This window comes from Trichosurus vulpecula, chromosome 9, assembly GCF_011100635.1.
Source record: "Trichosurus vulpecula isolate mTriVul1 chromosome 9, mTriVul1.pri, whole genome shotgun sequence".
NCBI lineage: Eukaryota > Metazoa > Chordata > Mammalia > Diprotodontia > Phalangeridae > Trichosurus > Trichosurus vulpecula.
This window is the reverse complement of record NC_050581.1, coordinates 151,432,603-151,453,768: the sequence shown is the minus strand read 5'-3', so window position 1 is coordinate 151,453,768 and position 21,166 is coordinate 151,432,603. Positions and strand designations below refer to the sequence as shown.

Genomic DNA, 21,166 nt, shown 5'->3' with positions numbered 1-21,166 from the left:
TAGTGAATATGAGGCAGCTAGGTGGTGCAATGGATAGAACACCAGCCCTGGATCAGGAGGGCATGAATTCAAATCTAGCCTCAGACACTTACTACCTGTATGATCCTGGGCAAGTCACTTAATCCCCATTGCCTCCTCCCGCCAAAAAAAGAAAGATGGGGAGCACAAATGGAAGGGACCTCAGAAGCCAATGAGTCTAACCCACTCATTTCACAGATGTGGATACTGAGGCCCAGAAAACTGGAGTGATTTGTTCAAAGTCACATAGGTAGTAAGTAGTAGAGAGGTGAGTAGACCTTGGGCGAGGCTGCCAGAGCATTGTGTTCTCTGGTGGCATTGAGGGTGGAGGTAGAAACCTGTCATAGTCAGGTGTGTGTGTGTGTGTGTGTGTGTGTGTGTGTGTGTGTGTGTCTATCAGTCTGTCTAGCAATTTTCCTCCATTCATTTTTTGTATCTAGCTAGCTATTATCTATCATCTATGTATGTATCATCTATGTATCTCTATCCATTTTTTTCCATCCATCTAACTCCTATCTATCATCTCTGTATGTATGTATGTATGTATGTATGCATCTGTCATCTATCTATCTCTACCCATTGAACTCAGTAAGGCTTGGATAAGTTATAGCTGATACTAATTATGAGCTTTTTTATTAATGGTTCCTACCTGGGGGTGTCCCAAAAGTCTTCATGCAGCTGTGATCTTGCATGATGTCTTTTGGGACACCCTATACCTATAAACATCAAGCGAGGCTTACCCTTGGAAAAATGATGAAACCAGCAGAGTTTGTCCTTAGGACAGCCAACCTTACCTTTCACTGGTTTTTCTTCCTTCAATGTCATTCACTCCTTGTTCATCCCTCTCCCCTTCCACCCCACCATCTGGTCTCCAGGTGTCAAATCAACGTATGATTACTTTCCTTACTGTCAAAATCTGTTTTCTGAGTGGGGGAAAGGATCTAATGAATGCATAGGAGATTCTAATAGGAGGAGCAGCCTGATGTAGTTAACAGAGGGCCTGCCTTAATGTGAGGGGAGCCTGGATTCAAGTTAATTCTTGCCTCTGATTATGAGACACCCTGGGCAAGTCCCTTAACCTCTTAGTGCATCCCCTGCCTTCCTGGCAATTCTTTCAGATCTGAAGTTATAGAACAGTAACTAACCTGCATTGGCAAGGGGAATGTCCTAACTGGGAGTTTCCTACACTCATGAAATCACAAGTCTGGATTCCTTCCCCCTTCCACCAAAAAAGAGGATTTTAAGTGTACCTTCTAGGGCAGGGGTGATATTTTAACAGTGAACAATGGCCCTTGTTTGGGCTCCAGGGTTTTTAACCTGAGGTCTGTGAGCTTATTTTAGCTATATTTTAATATAACTGTATTTGAGTGGAATTACTTTCCTTTATAGTCTCCTTTATTTTATTTTATTGCATTTAAAAGCACAATTCTGAGTAGGGGGGCTATAGGCTTCACTGGACTGCCAAAGAAGTCCATGATACAGGAAAGATTAAGAATCCCTGGGTTATGCTAAAGGACGGAAGCTCAAATAGTGGAAATGTAGGCATTGGCAAATAAATGGGGGGGCTATTTTTATGGGGGTGGGGAGGGAAGTCTATTAGGAAATGTGAGGAAATGCTGGAGGGATTATAGGAGCATTAAGGCTTTCATATAGAAGGGCTGAACTTCTGAGTTTCTTCAGGGGGTCCAACAAGTGCCAGGGGGTGAGAGTTACAGGGAAACCCAGGTTGGTTTGATATAGACAAGATGTTTCTGACAGTTAGTAGACTCAGGCTGATTGGAACCTTGGTACACAGGCTGGCGGACTGTCAGTCATGGATATTAGAGAAAGAATTTCTGCATTGGGTGGGAATGTGGGGTTCCCAGGGCTCCCCAGCCCACCGGTAATTACACCGTATCAGTAAGCAGCAGCTGGTTCTGTCCAGGCCTGGCTAGGGGAGAGATGAATTGAGAAGACACCTCCATGCACACCAAGGGTACAAGATGCTTTTTAATCATTCCCCCAAATCAACCCATTCCACTTGCTGTGACCACAGTGGTTATTCTTGTACAACACGGGGCTTTTAATAATCTGTGCACACGCTGTATGATATTCGGCCTGCACCATGTCGGCTCCAGACATGGAAAGCACTTTTGCTCCTGTTTCAACATTTTGTTTTTGGAGAGGGACACAAACAAGCCCCAGCCCAATTAGAAAGATTGATTCATTATTACATGGGAGTTGTTTTTTCAGAACCTGCTCAGTAACAGGAACAAAACTAAAGCAGAGGGAACAGGCCATTGGCCCCTTGGCTGGGGCGGTCCTGCTTTTCCCAGCACAGAGAGGGACTCTGGACCCCAAGCCTGACTGGCCTTCTCAGAACAGCCACCGCCAGGAGCGTGAGCCCTCTTCTCCCCCAGCCGCTGGTTCCACACACATCGGTACCTTCCATGAGGTTGGCAGCATTCCTAAGCGGCGGCTACATTAAGCAGTGGGAAGCTGTGCAGGGATGGACAGATGGACAGATGGATGGATGGATAGATGGATGGGTGGATGGATGGATGGATGGATGGATGGATCTGGCCTCCAGGCCACTCAGGGGCTGGGGCTGAGTGTGTGGTAATGCTTCTCTCTAGGGCTCACTGACATCGATGAATTCCTTCTCAGGGGGGAGGCCAGCTCGGTACCAGCCACAGGTGCCGTCGCTGCGCTTAACACAAGCGTAATGCTGGGCCTGGTGCCCATAGAGCTTCCGCTCAATCAGCCAGTCTGTCCAGAGACACTCGTTGGGGGCCGAGATGGAGCAGGGCACTGTGTAGCAGGTGATGATCTAGACAGAGCAGAACATACGGGGTCAGGCGGTACTGTAGAACATTCACTGACTTCTTGAACCAAAGGCCCTGGGTTCAAATCCTGACTCTGATGATTATCGCCTATGTGACCTTGGGCAAGTTGCTAAACCCCTTTGGGCCTCAAGTTACTCAGCTGCATAAAATGAGGGGCTGCCTCATCCAGAGGTTGGTCTCTGGATCTGTGAACCTATAAGAATGTGTTTAGACTCATGAATCACTGAATAAAGAATCTTAGACATGGAAGGGACCTTAGAGATAATAATAAATGATAACACCAACAATAATAATAACTAACATATATAGTGGGCCTACTATGTGCCAGGCACTGTGCTAAGAGCTTTATAATTATGATCTCACTTGGTCCTAACAACCTGGGGAGGTAAGTGGTATTATCATCCCCATTTCAGGAAACTGAGACAAATAGGGGTTAAGTGACTTGCCTACGGTCATACAGCTAGGAAATGTGTAGGGGTGGATTTGAACTCAGGTTCTGCTGACTCCAGACCCAGTGTTCTATCCGCTGCACCACCCAGCTGCTCATCAGATTCCACCTCCTCATTTACACCTGACAAAACTGAGGCCTGTGGAGGTTACTTTACATGACCCAGGAGTGTGAATTCTTGGCAGAACATGATTCGGAACTCAAGTCTTCTATCTCCCAACTGCAAAGGATTCTTATTTTCTCTTTTCTCCTGCTATTCTTTACTTGGCTAGCTTGCAAAACACACTTGGTAAACTTTTTTTTTGCTTCCTCTATTGAGGGAAATAAAAGATCCCAGTAGGAACCTTTCACACTATGTTCCTTGGCCAGTGTCCCTTGGAGCAGAGAATGTAACTTCTAAAGAAGGTCTCTGCACCACCTTGGGATCAAAGATTCAGGGGCATCTACTCCGACCCTTTTCTACAGATGAAAGAACCAATATTCAGATAAGTTAAGTAAGACCATACAGGTAGCAAATTTTATATATATATATGTGTGTGTGTGTGTGTGTGTGTGTGTGTGTATGTCTATATATGTGTGTATACATATACACACACATACATGTACATACATTCACACAATATACATGCAACACATCTATACATACACACAGATACATGCATGCACATATACATACACGTACATACTCACGTACACATGTACATACACACACACATACGCGTACACCTCACACGCATACATGTGCATGTACATACACATATACATATATACATATACATGTCAGAGTACCCTGATCCTAAAGGTGGCCATCTCTACATTTGTGACCTTGGGCAAGTCACAAGTAGCCTTGGGGAAGCAATTTCTCTGAACCTCAGTTACTCATGAAAAAAGTGCGAATAATGTTAGCTCTGATGTTCTCTGATCCTGCTTTTTCCCCCTTCTAACTCCTGTGGTGGGGTCTATGAGCAGAACCATCCTTTCCAGCCTTCCCTTCTCCCTGCCCCATGCATTTATTCCCATTTACCTTGCAGCCACAGTCAATGTGGTATCGATGATTCAGGCTCTTCTTCTGCAGGAAGGACAGGTCATCCCAGGGCTCTATGTAATTACACATATTGATGAATACTTTGCCATTCTCTAGAATCTGGCCTGTAGGAAGGAGAGAAAGTCATCAGCCATGCTCCTCTGCAACCCTTCAGATAAGGCTCCTGGGGGACTATTGCCCTCCTGGAGACCAGAGTCTCAAGACATTTAATAACAGTGGTTGAGTGGAACTAATTAGCTGGAGCTGCCCCTCCCTGGCCTTCCCTTCTTTCCTCTCTTCCTCCTAAGCTCTGGATTCAGGAGGAGATTTGAAAAACTATACCACTTGGGAAGACACACGGATATGCAGCACCATAGAAATTCCTTTGCTTGGTATTCAAGGCCCTATGCAATCCAGCCCCGCCTATCTTTTAAAATTTATCATTTGAAATATCTCTACCCCAACTAAAATGGTGTCCTTATGATTCCCTTGACTTTCCATGAGTCCTTCCACCTCTGAGATTCCATCATTCCATTCCTCCTAACCTCCCCTCCAGGAATGCCATCCTCAGTCCTCAACACTTATCCCATGCTTCAAGAGGGTGATGAGATGGTGGGATGTCGTGGACTTAGAACTGGCGTTGCCATTTCCTGGCTATGTGACCTTGGGGAAGGTGTTAACCTTCCTCAGGTTCTCGTAATAGCAGCAGTCCTTCCAAGGGTGGTTTCAGCCAAAGTGCTTTGGAGACCTGAAAGCTCCATGTAATGGGTGCTTTCTAGTGCCTTCCTCAGACGCCACTGTCACCACGAAGCCCTCTCTTGCCACCCAAGCTTCCACCCATCCCTCCCTGCTCGGTTCTGCTGTGATACCCACTGGTGTCACCATCCTTGTGCCTTGTCATGTTTGTTGTTCTGTGAACCCTTTCCAACAAAGAATGCGTTGTGACCCCCAGGGTAATTTAATCTGCCCCTCGTGATAGTCTTTACAATGATTTACTCCTTAAGGCTCCATTAAAGAATCAGTAGCGTGAACTTCTTGGGCCATTACTGTGACCCTCCACGGGGGCTGAGAACCACTAAATGGGGACCATTGCCCTAGCCCATTGGGGTCAAACTCAAATAGAAACAGGGGCCCTGCCACAGCAGATGGACTTAGAAAACCACATGTTAACATTATCTATGGTCTGCTGTATTTTTTATTTATTTTGTAAAATATTTCCCAATTATATTTTAATTTGGCTCTGGTTCAGGCTGCACTTGGGAGGCTGTGGGTCCCATATTTGGCACTTCTGCTCCTGATTACTTAGTTCTTTGGTCCTTAGTAAATACTGACACATGGCATCTCTTTTGTCGTTCTTTAATTCTACATTTTTACATATCTGTTCCTCCCCACTAGTTTGAGCAGGACCTGTGTCTTATACTTCTTTATTATGCCAGGGGTCCCTCAGAGCATTCATTCAATGAGGATCAACCAAGAACTAACCATATTTACACCCTGTGTAAATATGGAACAGGGATCAGGCCACAGGACTTGGAGCCAGTAAGGCCAAGGTTCAAATCCCACTTCACACACTTGCTATCTGTGTTACCCTGGGCAGGGGACCTAACAACCAAAAACCTCAGTTTCCTTGTTTATGAAATGGGTTAATAATAGCACCTCCATCATGGGATTGTTAGGAGAGTCAAATGAGGTATTGCAGACCCTAAAGTGCTATATAACATAAGAGAGCTGTTTTTCGAGTCAGAAAGATTGGGCTTCAAGTCCCACCTCTGACTCATACCATCTGTGTGGCCTTGGGCAAGTCACTTAACTTCTCATTACCCAGGCAATTTTACAGATATAAGCTTCCACCAAGGTGTCATCTATATTGGCAGAGAAGATCTAACTCTATTCCATTTGGACTTACTGATGGATCTCCACCATGACAGCGGTGAACACCTTTGGGTGAAAATACCCCTCTCTATTTCATATCTCACTTGATACTGATGACTAGAAGCTCCCTGAACAAGGTTTTTTGTGTTGTTACATCTTTCCAGGAATCTTAGTTTTCGTTGTGATTTGTACACACAGAGGCATCCTGTTGGAAGAGGGTCTTTAATATGGCATTCCATGGTAATGAACCAAATGCTTTTTGATGGTCAACCAACAATATGCACAGTGGGATCTTCCAATCAAATGGTATGAGAGCAAAGGCAGAATAAACCTACTCCCCCCTACTCCAAATGTGGTTCTAAGATCTGGGAGGGGTTTGACTAGATTACATAGACGGCTGTGAAAGATTTCTGTTGTGTCTAGAAGTAATGGTCCTACCCACTTCTGGTCTGATCAGAACCATATACAGAATATTGTGTTCAGTACCAGGTATCACGTTTTAAGAGAGACACTGGCAAACTAGAGCAGGTCCAGAAGAGAACGAGGAGGGTAGGAGAACAGAAAACCAAGGAATGCTTGGAGATCCTGGGCCAGGTCAGTATGAAAAAGAGAAGACTCGGGGACAAGGGTAGAATAATCACAGACTCCAAACAGTTGAAGGGCCCTCGTGTGGAAAAGGAGGAGTAAACTTGTTCTGTTTCACTCCTGCAGGTTGGACCAGTACCAACGGATAGGAGTTACTGGAAGGCAGACTTTGGCTTAACATAAAAAAGAATTTTCTGGCAGCTATAAGTTGTCCAACAATGACACAGGCTCTCTTGTAGAGGTAGTGAGTTCACCATCGATAATAGTGTTCAAATGGAGATTGGATGGCCATCAAAGATGCTATAGAGAACATTTCTGTAGAAGGATGTACTTTCTTAACCATGAGATTCTATGATTTGCCTCTCACTGAACAGGTTCTTTCTGTTCCTAAGAAAATCCAACTGAGCATAATTTGGAGGGCCCCAACCATTCCAGCATTTAGCACAGTGCCTGGCACATAGTAAGCACTTAATAATGTTTATTGATTGATTGAACCAGTCCAACCCCGTGGAGCCAGAGGCCTCAAGCTAGAGTGAGAGGCTTGGCTTTGCTCTGCTCCCCCAGCCAGGCCCCTTTCATTGACCTGAGGCACTTACCAGTGAGGAGATATTGCTTCTTCTTATCGGCTTCTAGCCTGACCCCACACAGAGAGGAGTCTAATGGTGTGTAGACATACTGAACGTCCTTCACCTTATCGAACCCTTTAAACATCTGCAAGACAAGTTCAGAAAAGCAAATAGGAGTGAATGGCAATTGTGGCAAAATAAGTGCATGCACGAATGCCTCACTTTTACATCGTTAACAAGACCAACTGGAAAGGTCATTTCAGGGATTGTAGGAGTATGCCAGGCCTAGCTAAGCCAATTTTAATGCAAAGAGAATCCCACAAACTGGGAAGGTAGTCTCGGGGCTCTGATGTGGGATGAGGGATACAACTTGGAACAGAACTGTTACAGGTGTTCTCTTTGCCCCTTCCCTCTGAAAATGGCTGTAAGTAAGGATCCTTAATCTCAGATCTATGAACATTTGTTTATTTTAATAATCACATTTTAATGTAATAGGCTTCATTTATAATACTGTATATTATTTTATGCACTTAAAAGCATTATTCTGAGATGGAGTCCATACATATCACCAAAGTGCCAAAGGGCCCATGACATAGAAGGTTAAGAACCACTTCTGTAAGAGGATAAGAAAGAGACTGCTTCAGCCCAACCTCAATTTCTAGTGTTGGCTCCTATATTTTTACTCCTCTTCCTTCCTCATCCCCCTCCCTAAACCTCTCAGGAAAGCAAATGAGAATCTCATCATAATAAGATATAAATAACTTCGGAGGCTTAATGTGTTATCTTTGCCAAGGTTGTTTGCGTTTTAAAGTGAGACAATGTCTTAAGCAAAAGGAATGACTATCTAACAGTGGAATATCCGGAAACAATGACAGGGGAGGATATATTTGGGAAAGAAGACTTTCTTTCCCAAGATTCCAAATGAGTCACATAAACAACCTCCTCTTTCACCTATGTGTAAGGCCAGTCATGGCTAAGGAGGATCACAGAAGCAGCCCGTGCTTTACAAGTTTCTAGCGGTCTGCCCTACATAGCAGGAGCTTTTTCTATTTTGCAGGCACAGATCTGGGTTCCAATCTACAGTATAATATTTGTTCTGAGGTCATATTTGCCTTTAGAGTAAGACTAGGGAGCCTTCAGTTCACAGCCCAAATTTGGCTCTTAACCTGATGTCATCTGGCCCATGAGGTCAGTTCCAAGAAATATAATTAAATACAAAAATACAACAGTCTTAAAAGTCTTTACTGGGGCTATTATAAGAGTTTATAGCAGTTCTACATAAAAGTCTGTGTCTTTATGTTTAACATGTGTGTGCATGTGCATGTGCGGCACTCACATGTATGTGTGTATGCATATGCATATGTCTCCCTATTTCTGTGCCTAGTTTGGGCAGCTTGAATTTGAAAATTTTAAGGTTCCTATTTGTAAAAAGTAAATGAACAAACTTTTAAAAAATTATAAGTTTAAAAATTTAAATGTAAAATTTTTCATTTAAATTTTATAAATTTAAATAGATTAAAATAAATTTAATAATTTACATTTAAAATGGAAGAAAATTATTCTTATGGCCCTCTGTTGAGTCTGTCCACACAGGGATCTATACACAAAAGCTGCTCAGTGAATGCTTATTGAATGTTGACTGAATTGAGCCAGCTATTGAAGGATCAATGGCCTTAGATTCTGAAGATCTAACTTTGGGTCCTAATCTGCCATTCACATGTTTGGTGACTTTAAACAAGTCATTTCCCCTTCCCTGAGTTTCAATTTCTTTATAAAACAGGGGACACATAACTTACTTCATAGGGTTGTCATGAGGATCAGAGGAGATACTGTATATGGAAGGAAGGAAACAAGCACTTATTAAGCATTTACTATGTGCCAGTAGGGCAATTAGGTGGTACCATAGTGTACAGAGTGCCAGTCCTGGAATCAGGAAGACTCATCTTTCTGAGTTCAAATCCAGCCTCAGATACTTTCTAGCTGTGTGATCCTGGGCAAGTCGCTTAACCTTGTCTGCCTCAGTTTCCTCATCTGTAAAATGAGCTGGATAAGGAAATGGCAACCCACTGCAGTATCTTTGCCAGGAGAACCCCAAATGGGGTCACAAAGAGTCAGATATGATTGAAAAACGACTGAGCAACCATAAAAATGTGCCATGTGTTTTGCGAAGGGCTTTACAAATATTCTCTCATTTGATTCTCACAACCACCCTGGGAGGTTGGTGCCATTACTAAGTGACTTTCCCAGGGTCACACAACTAATAAATATCTGAGGGTGGATTTGAATTCAGATCTTCCTGACTCCAGGCTCTGAGATTTACCTACTGGACCACCAGCTGCCTCTTTATGGATGTGAAAGTACATTGTGCTGTGATTAGAGAAGTGGACTTGGAGGCAGGGAGACCTGAGTGGAAACCCTGCCTTGTATTTATCAGCTGTGTGGCCTTGGCCAAGTCACTTAACTTCTCTGTCTATTTCCTTATCTATAACGTTCTTCAATTACAGGACAATTTTAGGTCATTATAATTCGACGACAGTTCTTCAGCTAAAATAAAATCCCTTAAAAGCACTTTTAAAAATTGAAAATGCTATGGAAATAACAATTTTATTATTACAGTATTATAATAGTTGAGAAGTGGTGTAGGTGTAGGCCCAAGGTATCAAATAGGCAGGAACCAGATTAAAATGTAATTGGGAAATACTTAACAAAATAAATAAAAATACACCAGAATACAGAGGATGTTAATATATGACTTTCTTTTTCCTGAAAATTTTAATATTTTATTTTTCCCAATTACATGTAAAAAGAATTTTAAATATTTTTTTTAAAAATACATATGGTTTTCTAAGTCAACATGCAGCCCACAGGGATTCTTATGGGGGCTCCATTTCTATTTGAGTTTCACATTGCTAGTGTAGAGGACAGAGACCTGGCTTCAAAGTGGGGAAGACCTGGGTTCAGGTTCAGCTTCTGACGTATATTGGCTATCTGACCCAGAGCTGTATGTAAACAGAGATTTGTAGTTTTATGCAGAATCCTCCTTTTTCTGTTTTATTTTTCCTGTTTATATGGAAACAATCATATTTGTTAAATTCATGATAAGAAAAAAGAAAAATTTTTAAAAGGGACTGTAATTTGCAGAACATGTGCTGATCTGCTTTGATAGAGCGAATTTCCACACTAGGATTCTTTATTGAATGAAGGCCTAGTTAAAAAAAATTCAGAGAAATGTAAGATATTATGTGCAAACATGTGTAGGTCTGAGACTTAGACAGAAAACCCCTTTCTTCTCCTTGCTTTGAGCAAATGTCCCTCTTCCCTTAGTCTTGCCTTGATGTCCATATTCCTGGCTGTACATGGTATTATCATAGGTGGCTAGCTCTGGAACACCCAGGGGAAGACCTTTAGCCCTTTTCAGCTCTCACCTTACGGAGATGAGCTGTGTCGGGAGACACAGGACAAGCACCGGTGTGGGCCTCGGCGCCATGAAATGGAGTACCTAGAATCTCAGCTAACCAACCACACAGGACGCAGTGAGTCATAGGTCCCATTACGTACCATTTGTATGATCTTGGGGAAACTGCTTTGTCTCCCTAGGCCTAAATATTCATGTCCATAAAATGAGGTATTGTACTTTTTATGGTTCTTCTTGCTCTAAATTTTATGGTCAAGCACCTCTTTTCTTAATCCCTCTAAAAGTACAAATGTGTCACCCGTTTCTCAGCTTAAGATACCAAATGATCCCAGGACCCAAAGAGGAGCCAAATAGCATTTAGAGAAGAATCTAGTTGTTTATTTTTTTTAAATCATTCTGGCCACCTCAAAGTGTAACAGTTTACACTGTTACTCCCCCATGGCAGTGACCTATATGGCCTTCTGAGCATCCCATCTCCTTTACTCCCCCATGTGACACTGAGCATAAAAACATTTTTTTGGAGGCAATTGGAATTAAGTGACTCGCCCAGGATCACACATCTAGTAAGTGTCTGAATTCAGATTTGAACTCAGGTCCTCCTGACTCTGGGCTGATTTCTCTAGCCAATTCACCACCTGACTGCCCCCCAAAATTTGCTTTTAAAAAAATATTTTGATGAGTATTTCAGTATAATTGGTTTCCTTGGCAATCCTAAGAATTTTATTTTATGCATTTAAAAACATCATTCTGAGAAAGGATCCATAGATTTCACCAGATTGCCAAAGGGGCTCATTACACCAAAGATTTAAGAACTTCTGTGCTAGGAGCTTGGATCAGGAGATGATGGCCTTTGGCAAAACTGGAGAGTCATAAAAGAGGTAGGAGGCCTCGGTTGTGTCTCTTTCTCTATAATTGACTCACTCTGGGACCTTGGGTAAGTCATTCTTCTTGCCTCAGTTTCTCTGTGCATAAAATGAAAGGGTCACACTATTGATTGAGAAGGTTGTAATGTGCTGACCATTGCAGCTCTCCCCACACCCTAACTGCATCCTCTTAGGGTTGTTATTGACCCAGCTATTCCCCTGGACTGAGTCCATCCTGTCCCTTCCATGGGCTGGTCCTTCCCAGAACATGGATCTCAAGCTGAAACCCGAAAGGAAGGGAATTTCCAATCCTTCTCCTTGTACCTTTATCTGTTTGATTTCATATTGGATCATTTTCTGGGTGTCAGCTGGGTCCTCACTGGCTGGGACCACTTTTTCACTGGACACTTTGGCCCGGATCACTGCAAGGGAAAGAAGAGAAAGGTCCAGTTAGCGGTGTAGAGGTTCACTGGCCTAAGAAGCTTGTCATGGTCAGCCCCTGGATCCCAGAAATTGGATGAGCCAGAAGCTCCCATGTCAGTTATCCTGGAAGACTGGAACAAGCCAAGATCCATCAAATCCCAAACCAGAGCTGGGGTGTCTGAGGTTTTTAAAATCTATTCTATGAAAAGCCAACCTGAAATAGATCACATAGGGAATGGTTATTTGAGCTATAGTTTGTTTTAATTAATTGATTGATTTTTAGTTTTCAAAATTGAATTATAGTTTTAAAAGGTCCAGGTGAAAGTATTTTTCAGGCCAGGAGCCTAGAGGAAAGGCTACTTACTGCAAGATGTTTCAAGGGTATGGTGTAGCAGAGCAGGCATTAGATGAACAGGGCCCTGGCCCTGCCACTAAATAGCTGTGTGACTTTAGGTAAATTGTTTCCCTTCTCTCTTCATCTACAAGATCAGGGTTCCAGCACCCACTCTTTCTCCCTCTCAGGCTTGTTGTGAAAGTTAAAAGAGATAAAGTACAGAAAAGAAATTTGAAAAACCACAAAGATGTCATGATGTTGTGATTATCATTACTATGTCATGATATGTGGTCATGATCCTAGTTATGATGTCATGATCACCGTTACGTTAGCACGGTCACATTTATGATGTCATGATTATACTTACGATGTCATGGATATGGTTATGATGCCACGAGGATAATTAGGATGTTGTAATTATAGTTACTATAATTATGACATCATTGTATAGGTGGTGCCACCACTAGAGTTATGATGTCATGATTATATCAGATATATTAGCTAATCAGCTAATTATGTTATGATTATAATTATGATGTCATATTCTGGTTATGATGTCATGATCACCGTTACATTAGCACGGTCACATTTATGATGTCATGATTATACTTACGATGTCATGGATATGGTTATGATGCCATGAGTATAATTGTGATATTGTGATTATAGTTATAACAATTATGAAATCATTATTATAGATGATGCCATAACTACAGTTATAATGTCATGATTGTAGTTATATCATGGCTATAATTATGATGTCATGATTATAATTATGATTATGCTTATGGTGTCATGATTATAGTTATGATGTCATAGCTACAATTATAACGTCATAATTATAGACTCTCCCTGGCTGTTAAGCAAGTTTAGGGGACTTCATTAATGCCTTGAGCTGGAATTTCTTGTTTTATTCATGTTCTCTCCCCGCCATTCCCTGCCCCCTCCATCCCTGTGGCCTTGAGTAGCTAGATGGTTCAGTGGATAGAACACTGGACTTGGAGTCAGAAGAACTAAGTTCAAACGTAGCCTCCATCATTTAGCTGGAAGATCCTGGACAAACTGCTTATCCTCTTTTTGTCTCAATTTCCTCATCTGTAAAATTGGGATAATCATGTCTTGCAGGGTTGTTGTAAAGATCATATGAGATAACAATAGTAAAGCACTTAGCACGGTGCCTGGCACATAGTAGGTGCTTAATTAATGTTATCTATCGTCGTCATTGTTGTTATTATTATTAGTAGCTGTGTGACCCTGGGCAAGTCACTTAATTTTTGTCTGTCTCAGTTTTCTCAACTGTGAAATGGGGATAACGGCATCTACCTCCCAGGGTCATTGTGAGGATAAAGTAAGAAAATATCTGGAAAGTGCTTTGCAAATCTTCAAGTGCTATGCAAATAGAGTTATCATGACTGTTGTTGTTGTTGGTATCGGGGAACCAGGAAAGCAGGAAGAGTGAGATCCAGTGGTGGTCTAGCCCAGGTACTTCCTGAGGAGTTAGCAGGTCCTCGTAGCCTTCATAGGAAGGGACAAGAGAACAAGTACAGCCAGAAGCTCGCCTGGGCACCGGAAGCTCTGAATCTCAGAGCTGGAAGGGAAGGGGAATAGAAGGGGACGGGGAGAGCATTTGGGGAGGATTGGGGTCTGATATATTAGAGTCAGATTAAAATGGAATTGGGAAATATGTAAGAAAATAAATAAAAATATAACAGAGCATTTGTGGGTTGTTCAGTTATTTCACTCATATCTAACTTTTTGCAACCCCACTTGGGGTTTTCTTAGTAAAGATACTGGAGTGGTTTGCCATTTCCTTTTCAAACTCATTTTACAGATGTAGAAACTGAGGCCATCAGGGTTAAGTGACTTGCCCAGCATCACACAGCTAGTACTTAAAGTGTCTGAAGCCAGATCTGAATTCAGGTCTTCCTGACTCCAGGCACAGGGTTCTATCCACTGCACCACCTAGCTGCCCCCACAAACAGAGCATAGATAATGTTACTATGTGATTTTCTAAGTCAGTATACAGCCATCAGGGAGCCTTTTGTATAACTTAGTGGGCCCATTTCTACTTGAGTTTGATACCATTGATGTAAATGTCAATCAGGGAGCAGATGTTAGAGATGTGGAGTGGAGGGAGAATTAGCTGGACCGGGTAACTGATGGAATGGGGAGATGGTGGTACAGAAAGTCAGCAGATAGACTAGGTATCTCTGAGGTTATGAACTTGGCTCACTGAGTGAATGATGGTGCCACCAACCCAGATAACAAGGGTTACAGGAAGGGCAGGTTTATTAGCTAAAGTGATGAGTTCAGATTCAGCCATATTGAATTTGACATGCCAATAGGGCATCCACGCAGAATTCATCTCCTGGAAATCCTTGGTTTCCCCATTTGTAAAATGAAGATGTTGGAGTGGATAGTCTCCCAGGCCCCTTCAAGCTTGAGTTCAAGGACTATCCCATGAAGGAGTTAACCTGACCACCTTGCCCATCTCAAGGGCCTCCCTGTCTCTGGCGCTGGGTCCTAGCCAAAGCAGTATCCCCACCTGGCCTCCTACCTACTCATCAGCAGCTTCATCAGGAAAATGACTCCAAATAATAATAGCTAATATTTATATAGTGGCTAGCTTCATATAGATCAGCTCATGCCATTCTCATGTAGGTTCCTTGAGGGTAGGGACTGTCAGTTTTTGTCTTGGAGGGGGAGGAGTATATAGTAGAAGCTTAATCAATGTTTTATTGAACCGATATTCCGAGTTGACTTAAGAGTCAATGCAAAATAATGGATAGAATGGTGGAATTAGAGGCAAGAGGACCTGGGTTCAGATTCCACGTTGGACACATTAGCTGTGTGATCCGGAGCAAGTCACTTAATCTCAGTTTCTTCATCTCTAAAATGACCATATGGACCCTAAGGTCCCTTATAGCTCTAAATATATGATCCTAGGTAGATGCTGGCAGCTAGATGGTGAGGCGGGTAGAGCACCGGGCCTGGAGTCAGGAAGGCTCATCTTCCTGAGTTCTAATCTGGCCTCAGACACTTTCCAGCTGTGTGACCTTAGCCAAGTCACTTCACCCTGGTTGCCTCAGTTTCCTCGCCTGGAAAAGAAAATGGCAAACCACTCCAGTATCTTTGCCAAGAAGACCCCAAAGTGGGGTCACAAAGAGTCAGACACAACTGAACAACAATAACAGGTAGGTGCTATTATTATCCCCCTTTTACAGATAAGGAAACTGAGACTCAGAAAAGCTTGACCCAGATCACACAACTATTAAGTGTTAAGAGGCAGATTTGGAACTGGTTTCCACTAATACCATATTTATTATCCTTAACTATCTCCCTCCCCCACCTCACTAGATCCCTGGTGTTTTGAGTAGATAACCCAAGAAAAATGCTCCAAACGCAGCCCATCTGAACAGGACTAACTGCTAGTCACAAACAGAGCTGAGACCACAAAAATGTCCTGTCAGGTCCAGAAAGCCATTACTCAGTATGCAGAGAGGATTCCTCAGGCCATAGAAATGCTAATTGGCGGTAGGGTTGGAAATTCACGTTCTACATTGGCTGTGGTAATGAGCAGTTTATAGACACTCTGGCTCGAGTGGGGAGCCAGGGAATGGAAGGGATCACGGCATGCCCACTTTGTTTTTCCATATCTCTTTGCCTAAAGATTTTGGAGTGATTGGGTCTCAGCTGTATAGAGGACATTGAAGGAAGAAAGGAAACCACCCATTAAAAGCCCCCTCTTCCATGAGTTCTGAGGGTCAGGAGGCTCTAAATAGCCCAGGCAGTGATATAGTGGGAACTGCAGTAAAACCTGGATTTCTTGGAACCAAACTATGTGAGAGGTTGAAAATTAACTAAGTGTTGCTAATTGAGAGGGGTCTATAACATGCTGGATGGCATCCCTGCTAGCTATCGTCCTATCTCTTTTCTCTCTTTTCTGGCCAGACTCCTAGAGAAGGATATCCGTAATTGATGTCTCCTCTTCCCTTTTCTCTACCTCCCTTCTTAACTCTCTGCGATCTGGCTTTCTACTTAATCATTCAATTGAAACTGCTCTCTCCAGAATTACCAATGATCTCAATCGCCATATTCAATGACTTTTTTTCAGTCCTCATCCATCCTTCTTAAACTCTCTGCAGCCTTTAACATCATAGATCACCCTCCTTCACCTTGATACTTTCTTCTGTCTACATTTTCAAGGCACTCTTCTCTGCTGGTTCTCCTCCTTTCTATCTGACCATTTCTTCTCAGTCTCCTTTGATGGACTTTTATCTGATTGCACTGGCAAACGATGGATGGGTGTCTCCCAAGGTTCTGTCCTGAGTTTCCTTCTTTTCTACCTCTATGCAGTTTTACTTGGTGATCTCACCAGCTTCCATCATTTCAACTATTAACTATGCAGGTAATTCTCATACTCATTTATCCAACATCAGTCTCTTTCCTGACCTCTAGTCTCATGTCTCCCACTGCTTATTGGACATTTTGAATTGGATATCCCATAGACTTCATACATGTTTAGGATTGAATTGGACATCCCATAGACCTCATACATGTTTAGGATTGAATTGGACATCCCATAGACCTCATACATGTTTAGGATTGAATTGGACATCCCATAGACCTCATACATGTTTAGGATTGAATTGGATATCCCATAGACCTCATATATGTTTAGGATTGAATTGGACATCCCATAGACCTCATACATGTTTAGGATTGAATTGGATATCCCATAGACCTCATACATATTTAGGATTGAATTGGACATCCCATAGACCTCATACCTGTTTAGGATTGAATTGGATATCCCATAAACATCATACCTGTTTAGGATTGAATTGGATATCCCATAGACCTCATATATGTTTGGGATTGAATTGGATATCCCATAGGCTTTGTATATGTTTGGGATTGAATTAGATATCCCATAGATCCCATATGGACATCCCATAGACTTCATACATGTTTAGGATTGAATTGGATATCCCAAAGAACCTCAACATGTTTAGAACTGAATTTATATTCCCCCCAAATCTTCCCCTCTTTCTAACTCCCCTATTTCTATCAAGGTTATCACCATCCTCCCAGTCACCTGTGTTCAAAACTTAGGTATTATTCTCAACTCCTCACTCCCTTTCACCACTCCCCTTCCAATCAGTTGCTGGCCCTGTCATTTCAACCTTGGCAACCTTGCTCATTATATTCCTCCTTCTTTCTTCTGACACTACCCCTGCTCTGGTTCAGGGCCTCATCACCTCCCACCTAGAATAATGTAATAGCCTACTGCTTGGTTTCCCTATCTCAAGTATCTCCCACTCCAGTCCATCTTCCACTTAGCTGTGATCTTCCAAAAGCGAACTTTTGATCATTTCCCTACACCTGGTTAATCACCTTCACTGGATCCCTATGGCCTCCAGTACCAAGTATAAAGCCCTCCATATTCTGGCCCCTTCCTACTGTTCCTTACATTCCCTCCCCCACCCCACGTACTGATCTTTCTGCTGTCCCTTGAATTACACAAACCATCTTGCAACTCTTGTGTATTTTCACTTGCTATCCCAAGCTGAACTTTCTTCCTCCTCATTTCTGCTTCCTAGATTCTGTCAATTCTCATCTAAAATCCCACCTTCTTAAGAAGCCTTTCCTGATCCCCCTTAATACTAGTGCCTTCCCTCTGTTGATTCTCTCTAATTTAACCTGTGTATATCCTGTTTGTACATAGTTGTTTGCATATTCTCTCCCCCATTAGACTGTGGGCTCCTTGAGAACAAGGACTAGCCTCTACCTTTCTTTGTGTCTCCAACACTCCACATATAATAGATGTTTTTAAAAATGGTTGTAGAGTGACTGCTTGTTGACTGACAGAAAACCTACACAGACAAATAATTGTCCTTATCTAATAGTAATAAATGTAAAATCCTACACTCAGGTTCAAAAAGTCAAGCATCCAAAGTCTCTTATACTTGATACCTATGTGATATTGGCTAAATCACCTCGCTGGGCATCAGTTTTCTTATCTGTAAAATGAAGAAGTTGGGACAAACCTCTGAGGTGACTTCTGGCTCTAAATGATAAGGGCAGAATGAGGAAACCATACCTAGACAACAATTTATGTGAAAAAGACATGCGTTTTTAGCTAAAATTCACATTGAAAGAGTCACATGCACCTTCATTGTGATCTTAGGCTGCTTTGATGGAATCATAATGTCCAGAACCAGGGTTCCTAACCCTTCCTGATCAGACTATTACCTAGAAATTTGATCTGTTCTGGGTGCCACATTTTAGGAAGGACGTGGACAAACCTGAGGGTATCAAGAGAATGCCAGCAATGATGGTAAGAGGACTAAAACCCAGGCTACCATGAGACAGAATTAGCTGAAAGAAGGTAAAACATAGTAAGGAAACTCTGTGAACTGTGACATGTAGAAGAGAGATCTGACTAATTTTACTCAGTCTCAGAGAGCAGAACTATAACGAAGGTTTCATAGGCAGCTTTCCAGTCAAGGATTGCCATCCTAAAATAGAACAGTCCAGAAGTAGAAAGGAGAGCCTCCAGGGATAGAGAGTTCCCCGTCATTGGCACAATGACTACTGATGAGGGGGAGGGTACAGAATGGGTTCTTGTTTAGGAGAACTCTTCAGATTCTAACTTTGAATGGGTTTTTCCTCCACCTTGGCACTCAACTTCAAAGAGAAAGAGGGCAATCCCAAGAAATCAATCTGGATTCAATGACTTAATTAAAAAAAATAACCTTGCAAGGGGTGGAATGGGGGGAGGGTCTGGAGTCAGTACACACACGGGATGAGCTGAAAGGGATCTTAGAAGTCACCTAGTCCAACTCCTTCATCTTACAAATGAGTAAACTGAGGCCCAGAGAGGTTGTGATTTGTCTAAAGCAGGAATTGGATCCTAGGACCACTTACTGGAAGTCAAGTACTCATTCCCCTACCCCACCATGACTTTCTGCATCAGCAGCTATGGTCCTGGGCTGGAAGAACCCATTTTTGAAATAATGGTTCTGCTTGATCTTTCAATATTCTCTACACTGTGCTGAACTTTCTTAGATGAGTAAAGGCTAGGACAGAGAAGGCAGTGTGGAGGATGTAGTGGAAAGGGCCCCCTCCCCCAAGGTAAAAAAAAAAAGACCTCGGGTCTAGTCCCCCCTCTTACATGGATGTTGAGGCACTTTCCCGGTCCCTGGACCTCAGTTTCCCCCTCTGTAAAATAAAGAATTTGTACTAGATCTCTAGATTGCCTTCCAGCTCTAATGAACTGTGATTCCATGCCATGGGTCATTGGGTGCTGTGGAAGACTCTTTGTACAATCTCTTTGTCCCATAAAAACCAGTGACTTTCCACTTGTCAAATGTTGCTATAGCAATGAGTCCTCTCCCAATGCCTTAGTTTAAGAGTTAAGAAGGAAGCAGTGTAAGAGTGTTTGAAGGGGAGTTGGGTTTGGCTTTGGGGGAGGGAGAGGGGGTGGGAGGAGACGCAGTGTTTTCTCCAGATAAAAGCCATTGGGCAAACTCTTATTAATGACCCATATGCAAACTCTGGAGGCCCCCCTCCCCCGCCTTCTCCCTAGTGCAGCTGGGATAGTGCCAAGAGCACCAGTCTGGAAGTCAGGAGACCTCCTTTCTAATCCCGCCTCTGCTATTAACTCGCTGTGTCACCTCGGACAAATCCCTACCTCTCTCTGGGCCTCAGTTTCCCTAGCTGTAAAATGGGGGCCAGGGGTTGGACTGGAATGATCTCCCCAGCTCTGGCAATCTATGATCATACAAGCTTAACAAGAACGGCCCGCACCCTCTCCAGTCTTACATGCAGAGATAGTTTGGAGTGGTGCCAGCCAGTCCCGCGAGCCGCCCCCCCTCCCGGCCGCCTGCCCCAGGGCGCACTCACCTATGGCCGAGGCACAGAGCAGCTGCTGGGGGTGCGCGGGGGCGCAGCTGCACGCCTCCACCCCGGCCCGGAGCTGTAGGCTGAGCCCCAGCAGCAACCCGGACAGCCACCAGGCACGGAGGGCAGCAAGCATGCTGGCAGCGCCCCCCTGCCCCGGAGCGCACCCCGGGCCTCGCCGCGCCGGGCAGAGGCGAGCGCCCCACCTGGTCCCGCTGCCCTCCGGGGGCTCTCGGGCTGAGGCTGGACTGGGGCTCGCTGGTGAGGGCGCTGGCGCTGGCACTGCCTATGCCCCCGCTGGCGCTGCCGATGCCGATGCCTCTCCGACGCTGGCGCTGGCCTTGGCACTGGCGCTCCGCCTCCCTCGGCTCCGGACAGCCCCTGGCGACTCCGTTCAGGCCCAGCACCCCCTCATGTTTATCTCCCTGACACGCGACCCTCTTATTTATGGCCCCGACCCCTCGGGGCTAACCCCGCCTTCTGGGCCTAGCTCCCAGCCCATCGCTGACAGCCAGAGGCATCTTGTCTCCAAAGAGGGGGTTACCTTACTTGGTTTCGCATAACGGGGTGGCTCTGAGTCAGGAGAACTATTAATAACCGAAGCCTCTGCCCTCCCTCGCTCTCCACTCCCCACCTCCTGCTATCCCCCAGCCTCTCTCCTGACTGGGGGAGATTTTTTTGGCTGCTAAGGCAAGAAGGGGACCTGCTGTCCCAGTAGTGGTCTAAGCAAAGCTGCCCTGACCAGAGGGAAGAAAGACTACTTGAAGGGAAGAGAGGATTCCTTCCTTCCCTGGGGAGAGGAGAGGACATTGCGGGAACCCCTCTTCCCGGCCCCGCCCTGCAGGCTTCCCCCCAAAGTCAGCCAGCCTGCGAGCTGGGCCACAGTGC

The 21,166-nt window shown here is 43.8% G+C and overlaps 2 protein-coding genes across 2 annotated transcripts in view; one reads left to right on the top strand and one right to left on the bottom strand.

Annotated features, from left to right (window-relative positions):
• The window catches only part of SYN2 (synapsin II), a 93,898-nt gene that overhangs the window by 27,416 nt on the left and 45,316 nt on the right, over nt 1–21,166 (top strand).
• On the bottom strand, nt 1,990–20,919 carry TIMP4 (TIMP metallopeptidase inhibitor 4). The gene is made up of 5 exons (XM_036737820.1): nt 20,282–20,919; nt 11,941–12,038; nt 7,369–7,483; nt 4,316–4,440; nt 1,990–2,827 (listed from the first exon to the last, which is right to left on the bottom strand). The coding sequence occupies exons 1-5, from the start codon at nt 20,412–20,414 to the stop codon at nt 2,630–2,632; spliced, it is 669 nt and encodes a 222-aa protein (XP_036593715.1). The 5' UTR covers nt 20,415–20,919; the 3' UTR covers nt 1,990–2,629.

Excerpts from the sequence above, each read along its gene's own strand:
- TIMP4 (XM_036737820.1), bottom strand. The coding sequence starts at position 20,414 with ATGCTTGCTGCCCTCCGTGCCTGGTGGCTGTCCGGGTTGCTGCTGGGG. Across the intron at positions 12,039-20,281 it reads GCTCTGTGCCTCGGCCATAG|TGATCCGGGCCAAAGTGTCC; the intron begins GTGAGTGCGCCC and ends TTTCCCTTGCAG. Across the intron at positions 4,441-7,368 it reads GAAGCAATATCTCCTCACTG|GCCAGATTCTAGAGAATGGC; the intron begins GTAAGTGCCTCA and ends TCCTTCCTACAG.